The sequence below is a fragment of the Heteronotia binoei genome, chromosome 8 (genome assembly GCF_032191835.1).
Source record: "Heteronotia binoei isolate CCM8104 ecotype False Entrance Well chromosome 8, APGP_CSIRO_Hbin_v1, whole genome shotgun sequence".
Lineage (NCBI taxonomy): Eukaryota > Metazoa > Chordata > Lepidosauria > Squamata > Gekkonidae > Heteronotia > Heteronotia binoei.
Window position 1 is genome coordinate 73,162,598 of NC_083230.1, and position 18,094 is coordinate 73,180,691.

General features: G+C 43.3%; 1 protein-coding gene across 4 annotated transcripts in view; it reads left to right on the plus strand.

Annotated features, from left to right (window-relative positions):
- TMPO (thymopoietin) overlaps positions 1–18,094 on the plus strand; it is a 31,229-nt gene that overhangs the window by 10,704 nt on the left and 2,431 nt on the right. The window contains exons 2-8 of one of the 4 annotated variants that reach the window (XM_060245220.1): positions 1,985–2,111; positions 3,387–3,545; positions 8,168–8,268; positions 11,392–11,511; positions 11,621–11,716; positions 12,112–12,219; positions 13,722–13,816. In XM_060245220.1, coding sequence (XP_060101203.1) covers positions 1,985–2,111; positions 3,387–3,545; positions 8,168–8,268; positions 11,392–11,511; positions 11,621–11,716; positions 12,112–12,219; positions 13,722–13,816 — 806 coding nt within the window. Of the gene's footprint in view, positions 1–1,984; positions 2,112–3,386; positions 3,546–8,167; positions 8,269–11,391; positions 11,512–11,620; positions 11,717–12,108; positions 12,220–13,721; positions 13,817–18,094 lie in introns of all 4 variants that reach the window. The other 3 variants (XM_060245219.1, XM_060245221.1, XM_060245222.1) reach the window with 3 other exon arrangements.

Sequence of the window (18,094 nt, forward strand, 5' to 3'; positions counted from 1 at the left end):
CGAAGCGCTGGGTTTGCAGTCGGGGCAGCGTGGAGCAATCCCAGCGCTTGCTGGAAGAAGCTGGATCCAGGCAGGCAGGCGTGGGGGAAGCGCCGGGATTAGAAACGGAGGCAGTGGATCGCCCCCCAGGAGGAAAGTGCGTCCTATGGTCCTGAGCGCCTTATGGACCAAAAAATACGGTACATGAATTCAGAGGTGCATGTGAGTATTCAAAGTATTGCATCAGCTGTGAACTCTGAGTCCTTAACCCTAGCACCTAGGGGACAGGACTAAATATATTGTTACAAAGTTCTATGAATACCTTAAATACTTAGTATTAGAGGGGGAAATCTTTCCCTGGGCTCTGATATCACTGTGCCAGGTCCTGGGAGAAATTTTGGAGGGAAAGGCAAATTGCCCAGATAGGCCAGTACCATATTTCTTAAGTTGCTAAATAAGCATCTTGCAGTCAAGGCTTAGAACATATTTGCAAGGAAAGGTTTAGTTCTGTATCAATAACTTCCACTAGAACAGGGGTGGCAAACGTGGCTGGGGGGGTGAATCAGGTCCTTAGAGGGCTCCTATCAGGCCCCTGAGCAATTGGCTGTCATCTGCTTCCTTCTCCCTCCCTTTTGCTTCCTTCCACGTAACAGCTTGCTTTGCAAGGCTTGCTCAATCACAGAGGAGCTACAGAGCAAAATATTTACTCCATTGGCTGAGGCTCCTCCCTTGGGGAGGAGGGAGAGTTCGATTTGCCAGGCTCTTTCAGTCACACAGCAGAGCTACTGAGCCAAGCCTCCCTTCTATTGGCTGAAACTCCTCCCCCTCCTGGTCCCCTGGCGAAGGGAGGAAAGAGCCAGAGCTTCTTTTGCCAGTTTCCTGGACCCCATGGGAGAGATACAAAGAAAGCAACTTGAAGACCAATGAGTGCTAATATTTTAAACATTTTTTTTTAAAAAAAAATCTTTAATTGTGTTTATGTCCTTTAAAGTTTATATCTCTGCTACCTAATCTTAAATAGGAACACACATAGCCCGGCCTGACATGGCCCAGCCCAACGAGGTCTCATTTATGTCAGATCCGACCCTCATAACAAATGAGTTTGACACCCCTGTCAGATCCAACCCTAATGAGTACAATACCCCTGGTCTAGAATATGAGTTTGATTTCAGCTCTTCAGATTTCTGTGCCTGTGATTTTGAGCATGGTGTTAACATTGCTTTTGTTGCTTTAATTATATACCTTCAAAAGGTGCCATATAAATGACTTAAGGATCTGAAATTCAGTCATTAGCCCTTAGAATGGAGCAATACTTGTGAACTTCCCTGAATTGAGGCCACAGCTCTTGGTTCTTTCTTCTATAAGTGTGGTGACAGTCTTTTGAAACTGCAATCATGGACCACTGCATCCAGGGAGCCTTCCTCACATGCAGTCATGTGCATTAATTTTAATTTTGGTTTGTTGCATTAACACAGAAAGGAGGCAATAGGTCTTCGCCAAGAAACTTCATGGCCTAGATGGGAAATTTTTAACTAGCAGCAGAAAGTGTATGAAAGGGGCTGGTGGTCTAGAAAGAAGAGGGTCAAGCTGTTCTTGATATAAAGATGAATGTGAAAGAAGGCCAAAGTGGGAGAAGGAAATAGTAGAAACTGCTGGTATTCTAGGTTTAATGATTTTGCATAACACACACAGCTTCTTTATACTAAATCAGATCTTTGGTCCATCAAAGTCAGTATTGTCTGACTGGCAGCTCTCCAGGGGCTGAGGCAGAGGTCTTTCTTATCACCTGCTCCCTGGTCCTTTTAACTGGAGATGCTGGGGATTGAATCTGGGACCTGCATGCCAAATAGGTGCTCTACCACTGAGCCATGGCCCCTCCCCAGACCTATGAATTTATCTGGAGAAATGTTGCTTTTGATGCTTATGTAATGTTGCTGTTGGTATAATTATGTATTGATATGTTTTCCAGTACAGGTAAAAATTTTAGCTGTGTGTCTCTTCACAGAAAGCAACAAAGAAAACAGACAAGCCAAGGCCTGATGAGAAGGACGATGTAGATGTAACAGACCTTAGCAATGAAGAACTCAAAGAACAGCTCATGAGATATGGTGTGAACACTGGTCCTATTGTGGGTAGGTGGGTTTTTTAAAAAAAACATCTCATGAATACTATATGTACTGGAACTCTGAAGACCCTTGTCTTCAAAAATGTTGGGAAGAAAGGTGTGAATATAGGGGTATGCATTAAATATTGCTGACCTGATAACCTGTGCAGTATTTCAGAGGCTGGATCAGCAATATACAGCACTGCTGCTGTTTTCCTGACACAACTTTTGAATCCAGCATTATTATTCCTTCCATGCCTTGCAGAATTTGAGAGGAGTGCACTTCTTGGCCCAGTGGCCTGCCTGTCATTCTCCTGGTGTTGGGACTAAGGCAGCGCTCCTGGCAGTGGTGGAATACAGATCAGGAGCACCCATAAAAAATAACAGCCAGTAGATGTGGCCTTGGGACTCCAGAGGCAAGGTTTGGTGCCCATCAGATGTTAGATAATCTTGAAGGGCCACTATATTTTATGGGGTAGACCTGGCTTCCAGAGTCTAAAGGGACCAGGAACTGAATAATAGGCTCAGAGGTCCTTCCTTTTTCGCTCTTCCTCAGCCCTTTTAATTTCAGATAGTAAACAGCTTGACTTGTCATTATTGTAATTTGTCATTACGGGGGAAGGAGGCTTGGCCACCAAGTATGCTCAGTGGCAGGAAATAGGCCTTGATGTGTGGAAGAAACTGCTGAAGAATGCCCCCCCCCCCATGGACTATAGCACAGCTGCCACTTGGGGGGGGGTGCAAATACAGTGGCAGTGCTGGCCATAGCAGAAGATAATCTGTACCCACTGACATCCAGGATAGCATCCCTGGAGTTGCAGGCCAAGTGGAAAGGCGTGCAGCCTCACCTTGGAACCTTGTGCTGGTATGAATGTGGCTGCAGTGGTTCCCAACTTAACAGTGATACTACGACTGAAGCGAAGAGGTTCTGCTTGACTGCTGCAGACAAGGTTGTCTTTGCCTATCTATCTCCTGCCTCCCCCCCGCCTTTTAACTTGTGTTTTGGTTATTCATGTCAAGGTTTTCCATACACGTGATATTGATATGTCTGAAGTTTTTCCAAATGTAATAGTTATTCCCTTGTAATGTCTTTCCTTTTAACAAGATGTTTTACAAATGCAAGTTTTAGCCTGGTAGTTTGATATTCCCACAGAGAGAATCTTTGCTGGAAAATGCAATAGACTATTGCCTGTTAATTTAGATTGTTGGCTGAATAAATACGGGTATGTAGAATAATAGAACTTCTCATGTATGATTTTCTTATTTACAATAATATAACCAACTTTTTGCACTCTGCTTGAAGCTACAACAAGGAAACTTTATGAGAAGAAACTACTGAAGATGAAAGAACAGACTCAAGAGCTAAGGTCTTTGATACCTACACCAGCAGTTTCTTCTTCTGCGGAAAACAGCAAGCAGAATGGAAATAATGATTCTGACCAATATAGTGACAATGAAGAAGGTAAAAATATGTGAAAGAATTTGACATATAGGAGCTATTCAGTCATTATTTGTGTATTCTGCTTTTCCTTTTTGTATATTTGGGGAAAAGGTAACATGAACATGGAACCTAGGGCTGAAAAGTGCATGTATGAGAACCTGAACACCATCTTAGGTGTTTCTCTGTGTGCTTTAGAACAGTGGTCCCCAACCTTTTCGGCACTAGGGACCAGCAGCCCGCCCACCGCAGCCCCAGAGCCGGCAGGGTATGGGAACTGAATTTGGGCCCCCCGCGCAGCCTTGCCGCCCTGCCCACCCCCCAGTGGCACCTCCTCTTCTCTCCGTTTTTATGATGTTAAGCCGGGGAAAGCGCCTTCTGGGCTCTTTAAAAGCCCCCGCCGCCAGTCAGCTGATCCGCGGGGGAAACCTCAGCAGCGGCGAGCAACCCACTGAACAAGCAGCACAAGAGCAGCACAGCTTGTTCAGCGGTCACTTCTGCTGCCATGGGTGGGGGGTGAGCTTTTCAAGAACCCGGAAGGCACTTTCCCTGGCTTAACATCATGAAAACGGAGGGGGGAGGAGGCGCCATGGGGGGGGGGGAGGTCAGGGAGACTGGCGGCTCGGTTGCTGACTAGCCACAGACCGGTACCGGTCCAGGGATTGGTGACCCCTGCTGTAGAAGATGCATTGCCTGCAATCTCTTAACTTGCGAACCGTGAATGTTTATAATGACTTCTATATTAAGAGGCCAGTCTGGACTAGAACATTAATTCTTAAATTGCCTTCTACACAGTTATCTGATCTCTTTTTTAAAGCATAATATCTTAACAATTTATCCTTTTTAATAGAATTCATTTACCTGAGGAAGGGTGCTTTCACATGTTGACTGTTTACAAGTGGATTTTGCTATTCTTACACCTATTAAGGACAGTAAGAATTAGCCTTTATGTAGAAAACCATGATTTAAATTCAGTCTTACTGACTAGTGATTTAAATCATGGCATACAGTCCACCCTCCAAATAACACCTTTACACTTATATGCACTTAAGGCTTCCTTGTGTAATACGCCCCACAATACATGGGCAGACAGATATGGCCCATTCCTGTGTGCATAAAGCTATATGCACGTTGAATAACTCAGCTGTCAAAGATCAGCTTCACTATCTGTTGGGGGGTTGTGGGTAAAAAATGGACAAAAGTTTTGAATTGTTCCATTTCAGAGTTAATTCTTAGAAAAATCTGAAGAGAATGTTCAGTTGACAGCTAGCATTGTCTGTTGTCGCACAGATAACATTTGGTAGTCATTAGTCATATTTTAAGAATTGCTGCTAAATGTGCACTGTAACTGCATCTGCAAGATTTACTATCTAGTGTTAGTGTTTAGTATTCTTAAGCATCAAACAGCTGGAGTTGCAGTATGTTTGCTTTTAATGTATCAAATTATTAAATTTATAGTTCTTAATAAATAGTAGTTGTGTGACATAAGTAGGAGGAGGCAGAAACTGCTTTACAATGGTACCCTATGTTATCTGCCTAATATCCCTTCTGAGACTCAGAATGTAGCAGAATTATATGGTAACAGAGGCTGTACCACTTCATGCTGTAGGTTGGTGATAACGTTCTTTAAATTTTCTGTCCTGTTTTTGTTTTTAAAAAGCACATTTTTTGCTCAAACACTGTTGCTGTGGGAAGTGTTCAGACTATGATATCGTACAGATCTCTGATGAATGATATGTTCAGTGTGTAGGGATATCAGAGTGAATTAAAATCAGTTCTCCGCATGAACTGATTATCCTTTTTTGCTTGTGAAATTTAAGAACAAAGCCATACAAAGAATAAATATAACCATAGAAAATAATTCTCCTATGTAGTGGTGAAATGGAGGTCTCCCATTGGCTTATGGGTGCATGTGACAAATAATTGGCCCATCACAGCTCACTCAGCATCTCTGGCCTCCCATTGGCTGACTCCCCTGCCAACAACAGACCTCTGCTGCCCCATCAACAGCACACACAGATGGCGTCCCAGTACACACAGCATCTGAAGGCTGCAGAAATAGCCAGGGAGCTGCAGCTGCCATAATGCAACTAGGCATTAAGGCCTGGCCTAACTGGGAGCATTTCCTCAGAGGTCATGGGCTGCTGCCTCTTTCCTGTCACTCCCACCTCCCCTCAGCCTCATCCCTAGCCAGAGGATGTTGCTTAAACCAGTGGTGCCCAACCTTTTTGGCCCCAGGGACCGGCTCCAGGGCCAGCCCGCCGACTGCAGCCCAGAGCAGGCAGGGTGGGGGGACCCAGTTTGGCCTCCCCCCCTGCGGTGCCTCCTCCCTCCTGTTTTCCTCCCCCATTTTCCTTCTCCCTCCCTCACCCCCCTGTGCAGCCTCACCGCTTCCTCCTCTCTCCTCCCCCCTCATACAGCCTCGCCACCTCTTAAAGGTGCAACTTGACTCCTACTTTGTTCTACTGCTTCAGACCAACACAGCTGCTCACCTGAATCTATGCTCCACCCCACCCCCATTTTCTCCATTTTAAGGCTGGGGAAGGGGTGATGAAGTCCTCCCAGGCCACCTCCGCCAAACAGCTGCGAGGGAAAAACCGCCGCAGTCAGTGGCAGCTGAGGGCACGTCGCACCCCAGGCAGGCATCCCCTAAAGTGCTTCAAACCCCCCCCCCCAAGCCCGTGGCACTCTCCCTTCCCTTTCTGTCCCATTCCATCGCCTTCCCCCCGCCTGCAATCCCAGCGTGCTGCCACTGGGGGGGGAGGTGACAGGACAGGAAGGAAAGGGAAGGAGGTGGCGGCGGCGGGCTCGGAGGAGGAAGCAGACAAGCTGTGGCTGGCGGGGAGGGGAGGCAACAGGAAGGAAACGCGAAAGAGGTGACAGAGGAGGAGTCAGGCACGCGTGGTGGCAGAGCCCAGGCGCAGGGGGGCGGGAGGTGAAGGAAAAGGAAGGGCAGCTGGCGGCCGGCAGCAGCAGCAAGCGATGTTGCCCTTGCCTCCTTCCCACTTGAGGAGGCAAGGGCAGCGTCGCTCAAAGCTGCTTCAGCGGCTTTCCCGACTGATCGGGGGGAGGTTGTGTGGGGGGGCGAAGGAGGAAACTGGAGGAGGCCCGCGGGGGGGGGGTGGCGGCAAGGCTGTGTGGCCCATGGAAAACAGGCGGTGGCCCACTACCGGTCCCCGGCCCGGGGGTTGGGGACCCCGGCTTAGAAAACCAAGGCCGCTTCTTTCAGTAAAGGGAGAGGTCTCAGGTGAATAGAATGGCATACAGTCCACTCTCCAAAGCAGTTATTTTCTCCAGGATCAGGAGAGGGATCTGTTGTCTGGAGTTCAGTTGTGATCCCAGGAGATCTTGAGGCTCTACCTGGAGGTTGGCTACCCTAGACCTGGCAAGTATCCTCTGGGTGACTTGATGCCACCTGACTTGCATGACTTAGCTAGGCCTAACTGCTTGCCCCTGTTCAGCAGCAGCCCCACTATGACAGTCAATGTGACTTAGCAGTTGCCAACTTCAGGTTGGCAAAAACCTAGAGATTTGAGGGCTGGAGCCTGGAGAAGGGTGGGGCCTCAAGACAGGAACAATGCCATAGACTCCACCCTCCAAACCAGCCATTTCCTCCTGGGGAAGCACTTACCGATCTTCATGTGAGGACTGGAGATCACTCAGAATTACAACTGCTCTCCAGATGGCAGAGATCAGCTCCCCTGGAGGTGGGGGGGAGTGAATGCCTTCACTTTGGTGGGTGGGAAGATAACAAGGGTGGTTGGGGCACTTGCCCAGAGCCTCTTTCTAGAGCGCGTTGAATTTTGCTTCACAACAGGCCTTATTCCTAGCAATGACTGCAGTTCTAACAGAATTGCAGCATTTCCTCAAAATTTCTACGGCAACCTTCAAAAGTGAATTGAAGACTCAAAATATATTAATGCTTTAATTCAGTAGTGTTTGATTTATAATAGGATAATAAAACACATAGGATAAATTCAAATATAACTCAGTGAAGTTTGCTTTTGATCATGGTTAGAAATATTTCAGAATCAAGAGCCCTGCTCAGAACTTAGAGTTGAAAGCTTCAGATTCCTGTTCCTAGTATAAATTTTATCAATCTGGTACTTCTGCTTATTTCTTATACCCTGCTTGGGTACCCAAAGTGGTTTACATTGTTCTTCTCTCTTCCATATTATCCTCACAACAACCCTATTCTAAGGCACTGACAGTCAGGAATATTTTTCCTTTCTCTTTCCCCCTCCGGTTGCTGCTGATCCAGCAGTCATGAAACCCATGTGGACTAAAAACCACATGGGAATTGGGGGTTGCAGTGAGGAAGAATGGATAAAATTGCCCTCTTGGTTCACTGCAATAATCACAACCTGGGTGGCTATTAATCCACATGAATTCTTCCATTGTGGGAGAAGGGACTGCTATGGTGGGAGGGGAATATGGAGAAAGATCCACTGTCCAGTGTATAGCACCTGCTTGGTATTATGTAAGGATCAAAGAATTTTAATTTACGATGTAGGGTCTTAGCAGTGGTGTTACGCTTCAGCCTTTAGCATAACATTTTAGAATGTTTTAGGTTTTTTAATAGGCAACACTTTCTTGTAATACTAGAATTTTCAGTTGCAAAAGACTAAACAGATATGTGTTCACAGATCCCAAGATAGAGCTCAAACTTGAGAAGAGAGAACCACTGAAGGGCAGAACAAAAGTTCCAGTAACACTTAAGCAGCGAAGAATTGCTGAACATAACCAGGTATGATTGTATTAAAGCTATTCTTATCAATGAGTCTTTACCAAACTAAGATTATTCCTCAAAAGTATGAGACTTGCCTTTTGTACTAACACAAATCTCTTTAGCTTCAGAAAGATTGCTACATCATGTGCCTTCTGACCAGTGTTGTGCTCACATATTTAGGAATAAGTCCCATTGGGATTTGCTTCTACTTAAACTTTCATAGGATAAAATCTAGTTTATCAGGGTGTTTGGGTTGCATAGCTGAAGGCTTATAAGAAATTGCCAGTGGGAGTGGGGAATACAAACAATTGGAATACCTTCTCTGCAGCCCAACGCCAAATGACTGAAAAAGTCCCTCTCTCCCCCCCACCCCCCCATATCAACTCATTAAGTGTGCTTCTGTTTTTGGCTCAGCCCTGTGTCCAGTCTGCAATCGTATGTTGAAAGCTTTGTCATACTCATGGAAGCAATAAAATGCCACCATTGATTAGGACACTTGTTTGATAGTTAGCACTTTTTCCAGGTAAGCGTCAGACTTGTGGTAAACAGAATGGCATGTCTATCCTTTTTCTCTCTGCCTGCAGTATTTTGGGGTACTTTTTAACAGATTCCTGAGAAGACATGAGGCATGTTTTGTTATTCAAATAGGCATGTGATGGAACATTCTTAAAAGCTGATTTGGAGATGCGTAATTGCCCAATTTGGGGTGTTTTTGGGGGGGAGGGTTGGGCACATATCATAAATGCTTACTTTTATTACTGGTCTTTAGATCTGATTTTTGAATTAAGATCACCAAAGACATAACTAGTCATGTTTGGAAATAACTCCCATATGTTGAAGCCTGAGTCTTAGGAACACTTAATTGGGTTGGCTGAAAATAAAACTATACTGTTTATTTTAAAAATATCAGATATATTAAGTACGTTCAGTCTTGAAATTGAAATGTATACATGGATTTTAAAGAAATTAAATATTGCTACTGATCAACTATAATAAAAATGAATAAAAAGTTAAGAGGTTGCCATGTTAGTACAACGAAGTCCCAAATGGCCTTTAAGGTGAACCAAAGTGTTTGACCTTTTTAGTTTTCTAGAAGTTTTCATCAGACTGAGTCTACATGACACTCCAGCAGCTGCAAACTATTCTGTGAAGATGCTTGGAATATGAAGTTTAAATGTATTGACCAGTATAAGATAACTAATAGCCATGTTTTTCATAATGTCGCTTTTTAGTATTTTCATTTTTTAAAATCTCTGTAGGCTCGTTTTTGTATAGCCCTTCATGTTATACTTCATCTGTTTACCTGTCACTAACAATCTAAGAGAGTCATATGAAAACAGTGATACCAGTTAATCCATCAGACACTCCAAGAATTGCATTTGAAGTTCTAAAATTCTCTGCCTTCTTACTAGATATGTATTATTACAAACTAATAACACAGTTGTCTGAAGTATGCAAGATGTTCTCAGATCCTTTTGTAATCATTATATATAAACACAGTTCTGTATTCCAAAACATTAAACATTCCCTAATGGTGAATAGCTTGTTAGTTTAGTTTTATGCCTTACTTGAAGCACCCAAGTCTCTAAATGCAAGCACTCAAGAAACTGGTACAACCGCTTGCCCCAAAAAGCTGAAGTTTCTGTAGCACTTTGTTTTATTTGAATCTGGCTTCCTACTTGGAGCACTTTAATGCAGATGAATGTCTCAAAGCATACTTTTACTCACTGAGAACACATAGCATATAGCACTATGGAAGAAAAGAACTAATCCTGTTTCCTGAGTCTTAAAATCATCCTAATTCAACAAATGAATGTTAGCTTGTTCAATTGAGAAGGGATTATTTTAAAGTGTTTGGATCCTGATTTATCAAACACTTTCCAATGGCTGCTGTCATAAGTACTTCTCAGCTGGATTGTCATTGTGGATATAAGGACTCCATATTTGGTTGGTTTCTCCAATAGATTTTCTAGATAATCAAGAAAAAGCTCAAATATTTTTATTAATTTTATAAATTAAATCCATCTAAGATGGCGGTCCAGTGGCTAGACTGGAGGGATTCAGAATGGTGGCATCAGCTCCTCACTCTTGATGGCTGCCGTTAACACTTAACACTGATGGTCAGGAGCTTGGGTGTGATTCTGCATTCCTCCCTTTCAGTGGAGGCCCAGTTCACAAATGTGGCCAGACTGGCATTCTTCCACTTATGCCAGGCTAGGCAATTGGCTCCCTACCTGTCTCCCTCTGACCTAGTCACAGTGATCCATACAGTGGTTGCCTCCAGGTTAGACTACTGTAACACCCTCTACTTTTGAAACTGACCCAGAAACTTCAACTGATTCAGAATGCGGTGGTGCAGGTAAGAACTCCAGTGAAATCTTGTGTACCACTGGTGCTCCTCCAGCTGCACTGGCTCCAGACTGAATACTGGACAGATCCAAGGTTTGTTCATTCTCTCTCCCCACTCCTTCCTTCTTCTCTCCCTCCATCCCTCCTTCCCTCTTCCATCCATATTTCAGCTATCTATCACGTATATCCTGTCCTACCCCACAAGGGGACTAACTTTAAAAAGCCTAACTGTCTGGGACCAGTGTACCTGTGAGACATCTTCTCCTGGTACAATTTCCAATGAGCATTGCATTCAACTGACAGCCATCTGCTGGTGATCCCTGGCCCAAAGAACGTCTGGCTTTCCTCAACCAGGGCCTATGAAACAGCTTTCATAGGATTCCCAGGAGGTCTCCCAAATATTAGCAAGACCTGTTCCTCTTCAGCTTTCATCAGCTGCATCATATGCCTGTTTAGGATATAACTTTAGCTTTCTGTAGATGTGTTTGACTTCATGTTTAGAGCAATAATGACTGTAAGTTTCTGTGGAGCTTCCACATTGCTTTGTCAGTTACTTTTATACCTTGATTAAAACAATTTGTTGTGGTATTTATATGACAGTAGAGTTGCCCTTTGTGGTAGGTGATAGAATAATTTTTGTTGGCTTTCCAAATCTGTTGTGCCATTTTAAGGAGTATATTGGCATATTTTAAAATCTATCCTGGGAATATTAGTATTGTGACACTTGATTATAGCAATTTGATCTAGGGATATAGCTTTCATATGCTTGCTAATTGTTTGATGCTTAATTAGAGCTATTCTCACGATGAAGTTACTGAGACATTCTGGAGAAGCGGAGCTTCAAAAAGTGGACTTCTGCAGGCATTTTCTAGGGAACCTACAACAGTACCCAGAAGAGCAACAAGGAAAAGGGTGATGCAAGGCTAATTTGCAATCTAGACATTTATTTTCCTCATTCTTAGGACCCTAGTAATTACTGTGTATTTATTTTTGTTTGTGTTTCTGTTTTTTAAACAAACAGGTTGAAACTGCAGTATTGTTGCCTGTACATGATGCAGTCATGTCAGAGAGTACTCCCATAGCTGAAACTGTAGTGGCTTCAAGCAACGAGACTCTAGTAAATATATTGAATTTGTAAGAGGTGGTATTCTGTCACTTTCCTCCTCCTGGAAAAAGCTCCAGTAGATATTTCTTTTTGCAAAAATAATAATGGATGCTTCCTCTTTTAAAAATACTGTAATGTTGCCCATCAGTCTGGTGCAAACTAATTGTAGGTAAAAGCAGCAGGAGTAATATTGACCTAGGGTTTCTGAATGCTCTTCTTGTATTCACCAGAAGTTGCTTTAGTATGTGGTGGCTATAATAGGTTAGATGTTTTCTGTGATCTGTCTGCAGTACATTAATTTTATATTAAAATTGCTGTCAACATTTCTCTGAGGATTGGCTGCCTGGTTTGGTTTTTTAATTGTTTCTGTTGTTAATTCTGAGTTTGAACAATTTGAATTTCAGCAGGTTGGCAATAGGGTGCCTGGAAATGTCAAGCATGCAGAGCCTGTACTGTCAATCAGTGACTTCTCAAAGTTGCCCAGAAGAACACCCAAGAAACCATTGACAACTGAAGTAAATGGATTAAACTTAGATTGTTTGTAGAAAGGGGAGGAGGGTATCATTATTAACTAGTTAATGCTTGGCTTTTAACTTGGAGATATGCTCATAGATTTGTTTTCCTGGATTCATATTACAGTATATTCAGGGTGTCGCTTCTGCATGTAATAGGGAAAGAAATTTGATAATATTGTGATTCTAAAAGCTTAAGAATTACTTCCTTTCTGACTGTATTAAATGTGATATTTTGAACTCATTCTGTACACTCAAGACAGCATTACAGATTTATTTTATGCAAATTGTGGCAGAACGTGCCTGCCCTGGCCTGCAGGCCCCATTTCTGCCCTGCCCTCCTAGGGGCGTTCCTAACTCCTTGGATTTAATGCCTTGGGTGTCCCTGGAGGAAAAGCTGCTTGCCGGCTCCTTCGGAACCACTTTTTAAAATAGCATGTCTGAAACAGTGGGATTCTGTGTGGTACAGAGAACCACTCCTTTTATGAACAGTTTAAAATATTTATTTTTAAAAAATGTTTACAAGCAATTTTGGCACAATGCTAGATTGAACATTGTGGGAACAAAAGAAATTGGTAAAATGCAAATCCTCTATCCCTCTCAGCTATACATACCCTAACAGATGTTAAACTAGGAGGTTTTCAGGTTTACTAATTTACAGTCCTCTTTAGATCACCATTACCTTGAGACTTGCTCCAGCTCTGCAGGCTAGCCCCAGTATGGCTGTCTTAAGAGTCCTGTGTCCTTTCAGAAAAACAGCATCCCAGAGAAAAAGAGCAGCTTCTTCTTGCAGGGGTCAAGACTTTTTTCCCTGCTGTCTCCAGGAAACTGCTTCCTGAAGACTAGCATTTTATACCTCCAGACCTCTGTTTTCTGCCTTGAAGAGGGAAGTTTGAGCAGCCCATTTCCTCTAGCTAGTCCTATTAGCATTTTTAAAGAGGTACACCTGGAAAGCCATTGATGGACTTTCTCCTAGCTTGTGGGGGAGGGGGAATAAAACTGCCATGTGGAGGCTTGCTGCTTGCCAGCATCCCTCCAGGAGAAAATGCATTTCTTCAAACAACCCTATATTACAACTGTGGCTTTCAAACCATGTATGCTAGTTGTTCTGTTAATCACAAATAGTAGAATTTGAATTTATTGAGGAGGTACTTATCAAATTACTGATTATGTTGGTCGCACACCACAGTGTTCAGTGCAATTAGGATCAAGATGATGGCAGTTCCTGTTCAGATTAGTGTTAGTTCCTGAGCATCATACCTCTTGCTGAAAGACCAGGATGGTAAAAGAAATAGACACAACAAATGGCCAAACAGAACAATAGTAACTAAACTTCCACCAACAGCTTAACTCCAGGAATGATCTTTTTTGCATTTTACTGCTTATACCACATTTTTTTAAATCACACAGGGACAGGCTTGTATTCACGTAGTCCAATCTCTCTTTTTATTATAGTTTTTCATATATATAATTTTAATTTTCTTTTTATATAATTTCTCTTACAGCTGATGGAAAAAAATCCTACAGAGGATCGAAGACTAGAAAGAGATATTCTTAAAGAAATGTTCCCCTATGAGGCATCAACACCTACAGGAATTAGGTATTTCTGGGTGCAGTTATGTTTTGTGACGTGAAGACTTAAAGCACAGCTTTCTGCTATTGGATTTGTTTTAATTGGCATCAGTAGAATTGGTGGTCCTCATAGATGGTGTTTGAAAGAAATGTTAAGGATATCTAGATGCAGAAAGTATTTATTTTATCCATGCTGTTCAGTAATTTTCCAGACATTGACTTTTGGTTTCTTGATGGCTGTTATTTTCCTTGGAGTTCATCTTGGGTATGGAGGGGAGGTAAATAAGGTATTTTGCAGGTGATTGTAAATGGTTCATTCCTAGTGCATGCACTAATACAATTCCATTGAGACTCCCTGATTAACCTTTAACATTTGTCACATATATCCAAAACCTAGTGGCATTAGTTTTCTTGGTTTATATGCCAGTACATGCCACAAAAGAAAAGGTGGTTGTTATGGCTTTAAAGGCTGCCTGACAGTCTTTTGAAGCTACCTTGTTTGAGTCTAGTAATGCTTTGCGTTCATAAAGCTCGCTTTGCAGGAAACTTGTAGTTGTACCCTTAAATTTTTTTTTACATGAGCCAGCAGGGAGCCTCAAGTTCAGATTCCTATTCTGACATGAAGCTTACTGGGTGATCCTGGGTCAGTCACACTCTTTTAGCCTAACCTACTCCATGGATTCTTTGACTTTTGGAGTTCTGTGAATAGATCTTCCAGTGTTTCTCCTCTTCTCCCCCCAAATTTCAAAAGATGGTTCAAATTTCAAATTATTAATGTGAGAGTAGGTGAGGTTCAAGTTAAGCCACTTCCCTCAGTCTGAGACTGTTCTTTGTCCCTTTAGGGCACATATACAAGTAGTGATGCGGTTACCTGTATTTTTTCCCAGCAGAACAAATAGTGGCTCCCTGAAAGCATTTCATATTGTGGGAACATGACAGAGGTCTCCCCCTCAAAAAAGTAAAAAACCAAAAGAAACTAGGATTTGTATTCACAGAACTATCAGTTCATGTGTCTTTGCTCTAATGCAGGGGTGGGGAATGTCTGTCCTGAGGGCCGTAAACAGCCTTCGAGACCACTTGGTCTGGCCATTGGGGATTGCTGGGCCGAGCCAAGCCACATGGTGGCCTCCCTGGGGCCTGGCTGGCTGGTGAGGACCATGAGGCGCAGCCATACTGTGCAGCGGCCTCCCTGGGGGCCGGCTGGCCAGCAGTAATCGTGGGGTCCAGCCACACAGCGGCCTCCCTGGGGCCTGGCTGGCTGGCCAGGATCACTGTGGGGCCTGGAAAAGTCACTGTCACAGTTCAGGTAAGTTTCCTCCTCATTTCTTTATTTCCTTTAATTCCCCTTTCTCCCCCCTTCTTTATTTTCCTTTATTACCCTTTCTTCCTCCTGTTTCTTTATTTCCATTTCTTCCCCCCTTTCTTTATTTTTCTTTATTACCCTTTCTTCCTCCTGTTTCTTTATTTCCATTTCTTCCCCCCTTTCTTTATTTTTCTTTATTACCCAGCTACCACCAGTTCAATTTTCATTTGATTATCCCAGATGGTGTGTCCTAATACAGTAATGAGTGTGTGACCTTATATGCTAATATTAGGGGATGTGGTCTAATATGCTATTGAGTTCCTGTTGGGCTTTTTCTACCAAAAAAAGCCCTGGACCCCTAGGCAGTTGGGCGGTGGGTTGGGTGTATGTTTGTGTGTGCCAGATTAGGCTCTCCTCACATGACTTCAAATAGAAAAACAATTATTTGCATTAATTTTGCCAGCCTGAATCATTCTTCCTTGACAGAGCACTGTTTTTTAAGCTGATAATTTTGTATGGCCCACGAATGATGTTATAAATATCCAAATGGCTCTTGGGAGAAAAAAGGTTCCCCACTCCTGCTCTAATGTAACTAAAATATTTGTGTTAACGTATTATCTGACAACAATTCATTAAATGAATTTTAATTCCAAGGATGAGAGTATCTGGTCTATGATGGGTCAGCAGTGCAACATTGGCTATTCACCATTCACTCAGCTGCCCTTAGTCCCTTGCTTAGCACTAAAATGTTGAACTTGCTTGTAATACTGTGCTGAGTACTTTAGCACTAATGTGAGAAATTTAGGCATTTCAGGCCTATAAAAGTAGTCCACTTGTACTTCAGACAAAGAAGAATATGTGCTATAAAAGTCATTATATAGAAGCAGTATTCTTTGTCAACAACTGGGCAGCCATGTTGGTCTGAAGTAGTTGAACAAAGCAGGAGTCAAGTTGCACCTTTAAGACCAACCAAGTTTTATTCAGAACGTAAGTTTTCGTGTGCTAAGCACACTTCATCAGACAAGGGGATCAGGTATTGTGGGCTGAAATACAAGCAGTTGGTTGATTAAGTATTCAGACTGATCATATGGTAAACCAGTGTGGCTTGGCCATTTGGTCTGGATAGCCATAAAAGATAATACAGTCCACTGCCAATTGGTGTTTCTGTAAATCTAGGTGAATCACAAAAGGACATGTATTCTCCCTCTGAGTCGGAGGCCATCTTGGGTGCTTTCCCAAGACTCATCCAACTATTACCAGAAAATAACAAGAAGTTAATTGAGGGAACCACTAGGCTGCTTAAAGCAGCAGAGTTCACGGCCGACGCATCTCTAGACGTGCTCACCTTTTGCTCCAGAGGTTTGGCTTCAGGGGCAGTAGCCAGAAGAGGCATCTGGCTGAAAGCATGGTCTGCAGACAATCACTCCAAACATATCGTGATTTCTTATCCGTTTCAAGGAGAAAAGCTCTTTGGTAGTGCCTTAGACAAGATTCTGTGGAAATTAAGGACAAAAAGAAAGCCATGCCAAGGAACATTCAGAAACCTGATAGAAGAGGTTTTTATTTTCAGCCCGTTTTTATTTTCAGCCACAGCTCCCAGAACCTTCACAAAGGTGATGGTGAACGTTGTGCCCCATCTCAGACAACGGGGTTCATGTCCATCCATATCTAGACGATCTTTTGTTCAGATCATCGTCCAAACAGAAAGCTCTGTTGGATGTCCAAACAGCTATCCATTGTCTACAGGAACACGGTTTTCTCATAAATCTATCCAAGAGCTCTCTAGAACCAACACAATGGTTGGAGCACCTGGGGATGGTCATAGAGACGTGAAAGAACTCACTTTTTCTCCCAAACGACAAGATCCAGAGAACCAAGCAGCTCGTGAATCTGGTCGTCTGGAGTGTTTACACTCCATTATTGACTTTAGCCAAATTGATGGGTTTACTCATCTCTAACATAGACACAGTTCAGTGGGGCAGACTACATACAAGATCTTTACAAAGCTTGCTCTGCCCGCACCAATACCAGATCATGGAAAAACAGAATCCACAGATCAAGGTCACCTTAGCACTCAAGCAATCTCTGAAGTGGTGGTCCAGGGATTCCAATCTTCACCAAGGGAAAATTTACTACCTTCTCAGGGAGATACAGCTGTTCACAGATGCCAGTCTGTCAGGATGGTGAGCTCAACAACATCCCAACACAGGGTCACTGGTCACCGTCAGAGGCTCAACTTCCGATCATTGTATTAGAGTTGCGAGCAATCCGTCTAGCCCTATTATTCTTCACCAGGCAAGTACAGAAGCGACACGTATTAGTACAAACAGATAACGTGGCTGCAAAGACTTACCTGAACCATCAGAGGGGTTCGCGATCCTCTGCTCTGTCCAGAGAAACAAAGACCATCATCTTCTGTCCATCAGGGCAGAACACATCAAGGGCATTACCAACATTCAAGCGGATTGGCTCAGCCGAACAACCATACAACCAGGGGAATAGAAGCTAAAGACGTCGGTATTCCAACAGATAGTCAAACAGTTTGGACCAATCATGGATGTGTTTGCTTCTCACAACAACTATCAGATACCCAGCTTTTGCACCAGATTTTTTGATCCAGCGGCAGCAGCAGTGGATGCATTGACAGTTGTTTGGCCTCAGGGGCTGCTGTATGCCTTCCCTCCGATTCCAGTGTTATCGAGATTTCTTCGCCAGGTACAGCACCAGAAGGCACGGGTTATCTTAGTAGCCCCGTTGTGGCCACGATGCCCATGGTTTTCTAATATTCAAAAGCTATTGACAAGCTATTTGATTTTTCTGAGTAAGGTTGATAGTCTAGGAACTGCTTCTTGGAGTATCCCAACTGAGGAGAAGGTGTTCCAGGGTCATGGGAAGAGGAAGAATAATAATTCTATTTCCTGCCTCCCTGACAAGATGGTGGAAAGCACCCAAGATGTCCTCCTGTACTCAGAGGAGAATGACCCCTCACAGTAAATACCAATG